This window comes from Staurois parvus, unplaced genomic scaffold (assembly GCF_062004578.1).
Source record: "Staurois parvus isolate SC_StPar_1 unplaced genomic scaffold, SC_StPar_1.0 ptg000417l, whole genome shotgun sequence".
Taxonomy (NCBI): domain Eukaryota; kingdom Metazoa; phylum Chordata; class Amphibia; order Anura; family Ranidae; genus Staurois; species Staurois parvus.
The window spans coordinates 937,937-951,573 of NW_028318213.1; the positions used below are offsets into that span (position 1 = coordinate 937,937).

Here is a 13,637-nt window from a genome sequence, read left to right on the forward strand (position 1 = left end):
GTGAGAAAGGATAGACAAAAGCTAGGAAACTACGGTAGTGGAAGTGAGAAGAATAAAAAGTATGGTAAGGGTCAGTACAGTGATGAGAATCAAAGGAGTCAATGGTATCCTCGGAGGTTCTATTATCCTCGCCAAAACCAACATGGGAATTTTTATGGGAACCCCAATTTCAACAGGAACCATAATTACAATAAGAATCCCAATTTTAATAAGAACTCCGACTTCCAAAGATTTCCTCCACGCCAAGAACACCCTCAAGCTCAAAGGGGGGATACAGTACCCCAGGCTCCCCTTAATGACAGGGAGACCCCAAAACCTCAGAGAGAACAATGGCGTCGGGACCAGAGCAGTAGTTCTGACTCTGAGTCTCATTACCAGTCTCGTCCAAAATACAAGCGCAAGTATAGGAAAAGGGAGAATCAACAGAATGACTCCTCTGAGCGTATTGGACAAATAGAGGCACAGATCAGCAAAATGGCTGAACAAATGGACAGGCTTGTCACTCAATTTCCATCCAATCCTTTTTTAGGAGCAGCTCCTGTGACCAACCAAGGGTCACAGAATTAACAGGCAACCAAGCCTTAAACCAACAGGGAAGAACACTGAGTCGAATGACAGGAGATGTGTGTACCGTCCCTGACACGCCTACTAATAGAGAATCTAGTTCTCAGGCAAAGGGGGACCATTTGTTGGTTATTAACGATTCTCCTGCTTTTCAGTGTCCATCTATTGCCCCTAATATAGTCGCGGCATCGGAAGTCGTCGGGATTGACAAGCCAGACAGAGCACAAACTTCTAGTTGTGCTTCTGTCTTGAGACAGTCCAAGAATCCCACCAGGGAGGATAAGGGTGATGTTTCCACCACATGCGGTGAGATAAGAGCCAGTCATATGTCATTGAAGGGCCCACAGATCTTCAACCACACCAATTTCATGTGTGAGCGGACTGAATCTGATGGGAGATATTATGCCACAGTACAGGTGCAGGATGCCAGTGATCTTTCTATTGTCGGCCTAATAGACACTGGATCCCAAGCAACCATCATGTCACAGGAACATTTTGATAAAGTGGCTAATGTCATGCCCACCAAGCCGAGACTTAAAAGTTTTGACAGCTCATTGATTGGTGTAGGTGGAGACCCTTTACAAGTCATGGGTACCGCCTGGCTTAAACTGAAACTGGGTAATAAGGAACTGAGACACCCCATCATCATTGCCAGCATCTCCCAGCACCACATGATAATTGGGATGGACTTCCTAAAAAGGCTGAACACAATAGTTGACTGTGTGAACCAAGTACTGTGGTCACAGGTAAATACCCCAATTAAATATGGGAAACTTAAAACTCCCCATTCCCGACAACACTGCCACCTGGTGGAAGAAAGGCCTGGATCATTAGAAATCCATTTCAGGAACAGCCAACTTCCTGATGTAACGGTTATCAAACCTGATGACTATAACCCTATCAGAAGAGATGAGGATCACATTTTTAGATTTCTTCAAGATAAAATAAAAGATATTTCCCTCCAAGATGACATCCTTACGATATCTTTTCATCAGGAGGATAAACCAAGAAAAGGGGGAGATCACACCCAATTCTTGACAGGTATTGAAAGGGTTAACAGCGACTTGTTTATCCCCATCCGGATAAATGGTCTTAATAGGTCAAAATATGCCAAACTAGATTTGAGACAGGAACACAGCTTTGTAAGCCATGGGCTGATAAAACACCTGACCGAAATGGAAATGATCCGTTTCCCCACACCTCAGCGTCATTGGATTTCAGACTCCATTGATGACTCTGATGATCACAATTCAATGGCTAGGTGTCTCTTAAACGTCACTGTAGGAAACAAAACAGCCACCCATGTGTTCCTAGTCTTGGATAATCCCCAAACTAAAATTTATTTTGGCAACGATGTATTACATCGCTTTGCAATGCAAGTCGACCTAATTAATGACTGTTTATGGAGTCGACTAAAGGGGGACCCCGAAAAATACCAAAATCTGGACTTAGCTTTAAAATCCCAGCAACAGATGCCTTATGCTGTTGAAGTCCAGGTAGCCCAAAAGATTACAATTCCTAAGGGCATAAATAATTTCATACTCCCCATCCAAGTTAAAAAGGGACATAGACTGAAGGGGTCAGATGCATTAGTATGCCTCTCCCATAAAATGCAGGGGGAAGGACTGAACATTACACATACGCCCCTAGTCAACACACATCAATCCCCGATGTACATTTACATACATAATCTGTCCAATCAGGACATCGTCTTACCCAAAGAGACCCTTATTGGTCTAGCGGTAGAGACTGAATATTACACCTTTGGGGTCACTAACCAGGTGATTGGACTCATCCCCGATGAATATTTGTCGGAGGAACAATTAATTGAACAAACATTCCATTCATTACCAGAGGGTATTTTCACCATAGAGTCCATTTATCCATTCGATTCTAAAGATGGCACCTGTCGAATCGAAGAGACATCAATTGTCTTTGATCACCCAATCAAAGAACAAGAGTACCCCAAAGAACCTGGATGGCAGGAGAACACACACACACACACACATCACATACCCAATGACCTCACCACGAAACTTGAAGAGGCATATGAGATAGGTCAGCCAGAAAGCTTTCCTGGATTCAAGGAGTTAGTGGAAGAGATGGTGGCCCTCGCCGATGCGTGTTCCAATGATCTCGACCGACAATTGCTCCGAGAGCTTCTCCTTGAATTCCAAGAGATCTTTGCTAAGGATTCTTACGATTGTGGGACTACTGACCTACACATCGCTAGGATCCAAACAGATCCAGATGCCCCACCAGTATTCGTAAGACAGTATAGGTTACCATTAGCTTCCTATGAATCTCTAGCTGAGATTATCAGGAAGTTACATGAAAGGGGTATAATTAGGCCCATCCACAGCTCCTATAACCACCCGATCCTGGGTATTTTAAAATCCAATGGACAATGGCGTTTGTGCGCTGACCTCCGTCAGCTGAACAAACGTGTGTACATGTCAGGATGGCCTGTCCCATACATAGACCAATGTCTAGCCCAGCTCCAAGGATCCCAGGTTTTTACAGCCTTGGATTGTGCACAGGGGTATTGGACCATAAAGGTGAGTGAGGAAGACCAATACAAACTGGCCTTCAGTTTTGGGAATCGACAATATTGTTGGGTGAGAATGCCTTTCGGATTCATAAATTCCGGACATGAATTTGCTGTGTTCATGCACAAGGCCATGCCAGACGCCTTCGAAAGGGGGACGTTGGCATATGTGGACGATATCCTGAACAAAAGTACAGATATGGCCAAACACATTACAGAACTTCGGCATGTCCTGGGCCAATTAAAAGCAGCAGGAGTTAAACTGTCCTTACAAAAAGCCCAGTGGTGTCGCACGAAGGTAAACTTCCCTGGCCATGAAGTTACTGCTGAAGGTTTGAACCCACAAAAGAAGAAAGTTGAGGCGGTTATGAACTGTAAAGTCCCTACTAACCTTAAAGAATTGAGATCATTCCTAGGTATGGTAAACTACTCGCGTAAATTTATTGATAATTACGCCGAGATAAGCAAGCCACTGCTTCACCTACTGAAGAAGGATGTCGAATGGTCGTGGGGTAAGAAACAGGAGGACGCCATGAAGGAATTAAAGGAACGTCTCACACAAGTGTCTAGGATATCCCGAAGGGGGTAAAAATTTCTATCTAGAGACAGGGTTTACGCAGGTAAGTATGAGTTCCGTTCTTTACCAGAAACCTGATGTCAGTAAGGTGATTGCCTATGCCAGTAAAACTTTGTCCCCGGTTGAAGTAAAGTTCAGTGACTGTGAAAAAGCTCTATTGTCCACCGTGTGGGCATTACAGAATTTCCGCAGTTACATTCAGGGAGAGAGAATCATTGTTGAAACGGCACACCAGCCTTTACAGTATTTAAAGAGTGAACGTATCAAGGGAGGAAATGTGTCTAACAGCCGCATCACTGCTTGGACTTTGTCTTTGCAAGGGTGGCCTCTTGAAATTCGGTACAAACAGAACAAGGAAAGTCCAGTAGCCCAGGGCCTAGCCGAGCTCCATGATTGTTCCGCAACTACGCCTGCTATGGAGGCCCCGGACACTGACTTTCTGGAAGAACAACTGTTCTCTCCCTACAAGGTTTATGATGAAGAATACTGTAAACAGCTGCCATGTGTAAATGTGGATGGTTGTGCTTTTCATCACAAGGATGGGGAACAGCTCCAACTAGTGGCAGGTATTGGAATCGTTTGGACCCAAGGTGTCACCCCAATTTCTGTGGGATACAAACTTGGACCAAAAAGCAGTCAGGTTGCTGAACTTACTGCAATTCTTAGAGCAGTTGAGATGGCTATAGAATTCAACATCAGAGAGTGTGCCATCATAACCGATTCCAATTATGTCAGGAATAGTTTTGTGGAGTATTTCCCTAGGTGGAAGCGAAACAACATGAACAAGAGTAATCGCAAACCCGTGAAACATGGTAAGCTCTTTTGTCACATCGATGAACTGGTAAGGTCCAATGATCTCACCCTGCACTTCAAGAAGACCAAAGGCCACTCCAAGGTTCTAGGTGCCGAGAAAGAAGGGAACGATCTGGCCGATTCTCTAGCCAAGGAAGGGGCAATCACCGGTGAACTGTTAGACATTGATCAATTTTTAGGTACCGTACAGGTTGAAGCTTTCACCAGGCAACAGGCCAGAACAGCTGGTGATCCGAATGCATTACAGTGGAGTCACGATTCTCCTAGTGAGGATTTAATTACTGCCCAAAAAGAAGACCCAATAATTGGCTTATTTTATAGTCATATAGAAGATCCCAACCAAAATCCCATAAATAAGGAAGTATGTAGTGGGAAGGAGGATTTACGTATCTTAATGAAATCCAAATCCCAATTCTCTTTATACCAGGGATAGTTGATACGAACCTCAAAGGGTGGCGTACAACAATGGGTCGTCCCACTTAAATTTAGAGGTTTGATGCTACAGCATGCCCATGATGCTCCCACTTCCGGTCATCGTGGAGAGAAGATCACGTAGGAGATCCTGCGGGATTATGCCTACTGGCCTCATATGTTACGTGATGTGAAGGAGTACTGCCAAGGTTGCCTAATATGTCCCCAATTTCAACCTACCAAGCCAACTCACAGAGCACCTCTCCAGAAGAGGGGGATATGTATGCCTTGGTCAGACCTTCAGATGGATTTTATTGGGCCCGTAACAAAATCTTCACGAGGAAATCGGTATATGTTAACAGTTACATGTTTATTCACCAAGTATGTCGAATGTATACCAGCACCGAATAATAGCTCCGAGACATGTGCTGCATTGCTAATAAATCATGTATTTTCACGTTTTGGTCTACCACAGAGGATAGAGTCTGATAGAGGATCGCACTTCACTAGCGAAGTGATGGCCAAATTGTGGAAAATTTTGGGGGTTAAAAGGAAATTGCATATCGCCTATCGGCCAGCCTCTAGTGGTGGTGTAGAACGATACAATCAGACCTTCGTTAACGTCCTTAAGAAATTTGTTAAGGAAACAGGCAAAGATTGGGATGTCAAACTCCCGCTGGTCCTGATGGCGTTGAGGGCTACTCCGAATACAGTTACAAAAATGTCATCTTTTGAACTGATGACAGGTAGACGGATGGTACTGCCCCAGCACTTATTGTATCGCACTACAGATCAAAATTTGATCAATGCTACCACCACACACCAGTACATAGAGGATTTACGTAAACATCTGCAATATGCTTTTGCCTTTGCCCAGCGGAATTTGGAAAGAGCTGCAACTAGTGCTAAGACATACTATGATCTCAAAACCTCCAAGAAGGAATATGAGATTGGTGACAAAGTCTATCTATACAACTTTGCAAGAGACCCGATCAAGGAACGGAAATTCCTTCCATCTTGGAAAGGTCCGTTCTCTATCATTGATAAAATCTCTCCGGTCGCATATAAATTGCAGGTTACCCGGTATGGTGAAATCAGTGATAGATGGGTGCACATCAATCAATTACGTGCTTGCCATCCAAAGTCTCAATTGCAGTTGTTGGAAGACTAACCCACCAGTTCCTATCTGGAGATATTGAGATCATTATTAAATTTCCTTTGAACATATAATTCATCTTTTGCCTTACAGGATCCAGTAATATAATTTTATGTATATCCAATACTTAAACTGTTCACTTTAATAATTTAGAAAGGAAGGCCCAGACAATGACCAGACCGGCGATCGGAGGTGTCGATGACCGGACCCTAGAAGGAAGCTATGACGTCCTGTGGGAAAGACTAGATGACAAAAGTCGATCCGGAGACGATAACCTGATGTCCCAGGCCACCAAGGGCCAGTCCAGAGGAAAAGACCCGCCTAGGAGACCGTCTACGAGACCTGTCGTGCGGAGGACCCATGGACCCCAAGGTGGATGTGCCAGGCCAGGCCGGCCTCATCACAAGACCAGGATCGTCATCAGAAGTGTCCATCTAAAGACGCCGAGTCAAGTTGAGGACCAACCAGCATCACCGCTGCCATTTTTATTATTAAAAAAAAAAAAAAAAAAAAAAATTTTTTTTTTTTTTTTTTATTTCATTCACTTCACCGGAGAAGACGAACAATCACTCTAGCCAAAAGCCCCACTCATGTTTTGCGACACAGACACCCCTATACACGTGCCTGTACCCCAAACAAAGGGGGATTTGTTGTGGGCCTTTTGAATTATGTCTCAAAAATATGACTTTATCAAGACATAATATTATATGACAAGCAGCTCAGCATAGCCGGATGTTAAGGGTTAATTTGGCTTGGTTGGAAAGTCGAATGACCATCTGGCTGGAGAGGTGTAGACGGTGGGTGAAGGGATTTTTTTTTCCTCCCAGAGACAATCTACTATTTTGAAGTTCTACAGGTGGTCAAACACCATTATTCAGACTTCAATAAGCAGGTAAACATATACAAGGTCTGGACATGACAATAGAGGAACCAAACTGATTGTCTGAGAGCTTACCCAAACCTTGTAGAGTGTGATAAACCAACAGACCTCTGAAAACTATCACAATATACTATTGTCCACCAAGGGTGAAAGTATTAAGAGTTGTTTACCGTGACTCCAATACAAGAGCCAGGCAAACAGAGAGTTTTTCCCTACACATAGAAAATGTTGGTTCTAAAACAAAGAAGTTAAATTCAGGACATTTAAGTCTAAAAACTGACTGTATATAACTACAAAGATATACTACAAAAACATATTATAAAAGAGATGTTATAAAGGATAGGTTTTACACACCACCAAATATTCAGCAATGGGAACTATATATCACTAACTTGAGTATTGAGATGATGGAAAGTAAGATGTATTATAAACTAGCATTAGTTACATGTCTTATCAGGAAACAGACAGGATGGTATTTCCAGAAGGAATAACTGAATATACACCTATATTCCATGGTCCCTATTTAGAACATTATAGGTATGATCACTTCTATATCTGGAAAAAGCCGTATATTTAATTCCTGAAATTACCTTAAGATTCCACCCAAGGTGAGTCATCTCAAATACTCAAATTGTTCTATGATACATGACTGCCATCTGGCGGGCAGGTGAGAAATAGCTTATGTACACACATTTCTCAACTAGCCAATCAAGAAGCCTGGTGGGAAGGTATCTTAGAACAATGGATTAGTTGGTATAAAAGCCTTTGTACCTTTAAGAAAAAAAAAACCTCATCAAGAAAAAACTCATCAAAAGAAAAGACCTCAGCAAAAGAAAACCTGACTGAAGAAAGACCTGATTCTGAATAACTACTCTTCCATACTTTCAAACTTCCTAAAACTTTACTAAATTTCTAAACCTCTATCCTTATAACTTCCTACATTCTCCCATACTAAATATCTATCACTTGCCCTATAATATCATTTCTAAAGGCGTTCCACTGCCAGCTAAATCCACGGGAGAGTTGCCTAGTCTGAATGCCGGGTGCGGTGAGATTGTTTATTTGATTTTGTATTACCTATTTTCTCTGTTGTGTGGAATCATAAAATTACCTTAGTGTATCACAACAATATTGGGTAGTTAGATATATGTAGAGAGATCCTGTTTTACTGTTAAAAATTGTTTGTTGCCATATTATAATTTTTTTTCATATTTCATAATTTATTGAATATTAATAATCAGAGTATAAAATATCAAGGGCTAGCTTCTTGCAATCCTATGGCCACAGCTTGTGAGAATATAACCTTTGAGATACTCGAAATTATTAATTATTAATAAATTTAATAAATAATCAGATCATTTAAAAAATTGTGATATTGATGTAATTAGTTAGAAACCTTATTGTGTCTTACATTGGTAGGATATATTTTTGATTGTGTGTACCAATGTTCATTTATCACCAGTCTTTTGCGTTGTGTTAATATATATATAATTTTTGTACATAAATAAATTTTTATATTTATCTATTATAAGGCAAATTTTGTGTGTATGGTACGAAATCATATTGGCTAAAAGAATTCAAGGTATAATAATAAGTGGTGATCAAATGATCAAGGTGTCCAAATTATTGGTTTACTAAATATTTGCCGTATTTTAACGGCTGGAGGCACTGTAATATTTCATCTAAGGGAAAGGGACACGCCCTTTATAAATAAAATATATCCTTACATAAACCACCACAATGTGTCAACAAAAATGTTAGCATGTGCCAGAGATTTCTGTAGGTCTTTAGCTGACACTCTGGGATTCTTCTTTACCTCATGCAGCATTCTGCGCTGTGCTCTTGCAGTCATTTTTACAGGACGACCACGCCTAGGGAGAGTAGCAACAGTGCTAAACTTTCTCCATTTGTAGACAGTCTGTCTTACCGTGGACACATGAACATCAAGGCTCAAGGAGATACTTTTGTAACCCTTTCCAGCTTCATGCAAGTCAACAATTCTTGATCGTAGGACTTCTGAGAGCTCTTTTCTGCGAGGCATGGTTCACATCAGACAGTGCTTCTTGAAACCAGTAAACCCAAAACAGGTGTGTGTTTTTTAAGAGTAGGACAGCTGTCAGCAACACATCCAATATCATCACACTGATTGGAGTCAAGATTGGCTCACTCCTGGCTCCAATTAGCTCTGGGAGAAGTCATTAAGCTAGGGCCTCACATACTTTTTCCTCCCTGCACTGTGAATGTTTACATGTTATGTGCAATTAAACCATGGGAACATCTAATGTTTGTGTAGTATTATGTTCAGCAGACTGTGTTCTTCTATTGTTGTGACTTAGATGACTTTCAGAGCACATTTTATGCCCAATTCATGCAAAACTCCACGTAATCCCAAGGGGTTCACATACTTTTTCTTGCAACTGTATATATATATATATTTATTTTTTCTGTTTATCTTCATGCCTTGCTAGTCTGGCTAGAGTATTCTATGGCAATCTTTTTCAACCAGGGTGCCCAGGTACCCTGGGGTGCCTTCTTGAGTTCTTCAGCGATGCCTTGGTAGAATTGCCCCAAAAACTGTAAACAAGACAGTAAGTGGATCAGTCCTGCCTTTTTGTTACACAAACCACAAGTTTGTATTGTGCAGCATTACAACCTTGGGTTCTGTGGGGTCCAGCCGCTGACATCCTAAACAACAGATGATGTAATTGGTTGAAAAGGAGGACATCAGTCACCTGAATCCTTGTTTGCCCCTCTCCATCAGCACTGGGGTCACTTTAGCTGAGTGAGGGAGAATGTTGGGACATGTTGGTAGCAATGTGCAAAGGTGCAATAGCTATGAAAGAACAAACCACTTCTAATGTTGGGGGTCCTACTTGTGTGGATGTTGATGCGTTACGTAAAACTATTTGTTTAGTTCTTACATTTTAGCATGGGGTGCCTCAAGATTGTGTGGAATTGTAAAGGGCACGTTGACTAAGAAAAGGTTGAGAAACACTCATCTATGGTGTATGCATAGCAAGACCAGTATAGGTCCATGATGAGGGACCCCTTGTATTTCCCTGTTACTATATAATGCTAGAATGCAGTTTTTCATTGTCCAGTTATACCTGACTCTGGAATATTTCCTTTTGTGAATTGATATTGGTCACCTTTGGAAATAGCCACCAAATCTTCTGTTTATGTACCTGTTATTAATCTTTAATAAAAATATCATGGGACAAAAAAGAATGTACAAAACCTAATAAAGGTTTTCATTCTTCCCCCACTTGTGCCTCTTAAAGAGGTTTTGCTGACCACACACATGAAGTGAGGGAAGATCGGACGTCAGAAACGACAATAAAAAGTTAAAAGATGTTCTAACCTTGTCCTATTTTTGTCCAAATTCTTTGGTTGGATTTGTACTTGAAGTCTCAGGAAGTCACATATCTTTAGTAAATCATTTACTGTATTACAGCAAAGTAAAACCAGGGACTTCCTAGGATGGCATCTAAGGACAGAAAGTCAACACCCAGCTATAAAAGATATTTTCATAAATGTTAGTCATATCATGCAAAAGTTTAAAGATTCACACATGATGTTCAATACAAAAACGTTTGTATGATGTGACTAATACATTTGGAATTTGTATCTCTATGTTTTGAATTGATATCCCTGGCTGCCATCCTAGGAAGTCCCCGGTTGTTACCTTGTTGTAGACATTTGTTGGTTTGGAATGATGGCACTCTCGGTCCTTTGCCCAGCGCCATTCTACATCACTCCTTTCTCTCTTTGGAATCTATAAAATAATTGGACTTCTTACATATAACTTGTATGTATCAGAGTAAGGGTTCGTGTCCATAGAATCAGTTTGATGTCCATTTGAGACCCTTCTAAAATAATTTATAATACTGTATACTGACAGGTGAATTTGATCGGCTTCAAGTGGGTTTTGCATTACCATAGACTTATATAGGAAAGCAATATCCACTTGCTGTGAATAAAAGCTCATCAAGATAAGCCCAACATATATTTAATAAGAATTGTAAGCATATATCAGCTTTAAAATGTAAAATAACTGTCTTTAGTTACAACACTACCCCTCCCCCCACCTCTAATGAAGGTGACAATTAATAACAGTAACTGGGTGATATCCAGAGAGATGATTAATGCCGCTTACTAATGATTAGTGCCAAATGAAACTAATTTGTATGTTTTGATGTTGTGATTCCAGAATGGCTTCTAGCATTGTAGAAGTAACCAAGAACACTGCAAGGAAACTTCTTGAGCTCATTGCCGAAACCTCCGAAAACCTGACGATGATGGAAGTCACAGACCACTTCCACCCCATCAAAGAGCTCGGGACAGGATCGTACGGAAAGGTTCTCTTGGCCAAACATCGGGGTTCAGGTAAATTTGTAGCCTAATTCATGTACAGAGAATGATTTATAGAATCAGTTGTGCTTCTGAATGAGTGGAAATAAACTAAGGAAAAGAGTAACTAGCAGGTAAAGGTTCTTCGGTTGCATGGTGCAACAAGGGGGATCATACTGTAGATATTGCATCACCAGAGGAGGGGAGACTATAATGAACAAGTCTGCCATAATTTACAAGTCTGATAGTTACATATTCTAGTTAATGCTCTGGGTGCCCTCTGCAGATTTAGTTCTATTTAAAGCTCAGATCTCTAAAGGATCTTTAATTCTAAACTGAGATATGAGTGTGACATCCAAGATCTAAGAATCAACAGAATGCTTCGGCTGCAGAACATTTCCAAAGCTTTGAACAGCATTTAAGTTTCTAAGTTTTCCAAGCCCCCCTTCCAGTTTTTGAGTGATGGTTATGGATCTTAATAAGTCAGAGCTTTTAGATTTACATAAACTTTTAACTAACTTTAGTAGGTTTTTAGCAAGCTTCATCATTTCTCTAATGTTAGGTTTATGATACTCATTGTCTTTTTTTGTCTCTCTTTTCAACAGATGAGTTGGTGGCTATGAAACTGATGAGTAAAGAGACAACTCCAATGGACAACTTTCTAGTGGAATACGGAATGTCTCTTAGTCTCAGTGGCCATCCAAATATCATCGCAACCCATGAAATCGCTTTCCAAACCAGCAACGACTATGTCTTCGTCCAGAAGGTGGCACCAGCTGGAAATCTTCAGTCAATAGTAAAGTCAAATGTAAGTTTGTATCAAAACTTTATTGATCTTTTTAAATCATGATTTCTAGTTTTAGTTACTTTAAAGCATTTCTGAGTTTTAAAGATTCCTTTCCCAGGGCAGTGAGTTGGTAGGATGTATAGTTGGCATACGCTTGTTGTTTAAGGTATGTGTATCACTCAAGTTATGAAGCAAGGTTTAAAATGGAGTAAGATGGGTTAAGATGGATCTTGCACCATTAATGGCACCATTTTGTATGCTGACAGGTTTCCTTTAATCATACTCCTTGTGTATTCAGCTAATGTATGTTTGTTTCCCTGTACACGAGGTAAGGTGGGTTCAATATGTTGGGTAACATTGTGCTATATTTGTGTCTGGTGAATAATTTTCTCTTTTTTTTTTTCTACAGGTTGGTTTAAATGGAGATGTTGTAAAGGGTTTTGTTCCACAGGTAGCGAGTGCCTTAGACTATATGCACAGCAGAGGAATGGTCCATCGGGACATTAAACTGGACAACATTTTGCTCATGGACATTAAATGTAAGGAAGTCAAATTAGCAGATTTTGGACTGACGAGGCTCCGGGGCACTCAAGCACCATGTATGTCCTGGTCCATCCCATATACTGCTCCGGAATTGTGCAGCTTAAAAGAAGGGGATCAATTGCTGCTGCACCCGAGCATTGACGTGTGGGCGTTTGGAGTCCTGTTGTACACAGCTATGACCGGCTCATTTCCTTGGGAAGAAGCAGAGGGTCATGACCCCATGTATCAGGAGTTTGCTTGGTGGCAAACAAATAAAGATCTAACCTTGGCACCAGGAAAGTGGCAACAATTCTCCATTGAAGCCAGGCAGATGTTCTGGGACTTGTTGTCCCTCAATGCTTCTGAGAGGTGTTCTGCTATGGACATTTTAAAATATGTCCACCTGCCATGGAAAGTAAAAATGCCTCCAGAGAATCTAACCAGGAAAACGGTCATACATGTGATATAACAGAGTGCTGCTGTCCATTGTGGAGCCTCATCAAGTTCTGCCTCATACAAGACTCATGTCCTAGGGAAAGGTAAGTCTAAATCTTAGGACTGCTGGCTTTTTCTGTATCTGGTCACATGTTTGCTTATCTACTGTAATTGCTGATTTCAGGAATACTAGCTCTTAGCGTAGGAAAACCGTAAATAATGAGCCACAGAAGCACAGATCTAATTGGACCACATGTCCACTTCTTTCCACCACAGTTCTCAAAAACAATTTCACTATTCAAACATATACCATTCTAAAGCTAGAACACCGATGAATGCTTACATGGTACCTACACTAATTACACATTCATTCTGTTTGGCTTTAGTCTCCCAATGATTCCCCTGCCTAAGAAAATATTATATGGTCAAATTACGGGACCCTCTGCTCCAGGGCCACAGAGCTGCTAATGGCATGGTTATACTACATAGAAATTACATTGCACTTCTTCTCACCATTGATTTTATTGTTCTCCTTGAATGGCCTTAAAACTCATTTCCAGTTTTATTCTTTCATGTGGTAGGAGGGGGGCCGGT

At 41.0% G+C, this 13,637-nt stretch overlaps 1 protein-coding gene across 1 annotated transcript; it reads left to right on the top strand.

Annotated features, from left to right (window-relative positions):
- Positions 1-11,160: 11,160 nt before the first annotated feature.
- LOC149454765 (serine/threonine-protein kinase SBK1-like) lies at positions 11,161-13,077 on the top strand. The gene is made up of 3 exons (XM_089687087.1): positions 11,161-11,335; positions 11,905-12,107; positions 12,496-13,077. The coding sequence occupies exons 1-3, from the start codon at positions 11,161-11,163 to the stop codon at positions 13,075-13,077; spliced, it is 960 nt and encodes a 319-aa protein (XP_089543213.1).
- Positions 13,078-13,637: the final 560 nt, after the last annotated feature.

Coding starts and splice junctions, on each gene's coding strand:
- LOC149454765 (XM_089687087.1), top strand. CDS start 11,161: ATGGCTTCTAGCATTGTAGAAGTAACCAAGAACACTGCAAGGAAACTT. Junction 11,336..11,904: donor GGCCAAACATCGGGGTTCAG/GTAAATTTGTAG, acceptor TCTTTTCAACAG/ATGAGTTGGTGGCTATGAAA. Junction 12,108..12,495: donor AGTCAATAGTAAAGTCAAAT/GTAAGTTTGTAT, acceptor TTTTTTCTACAG/GTTGGTTTAAATGGAGATGT.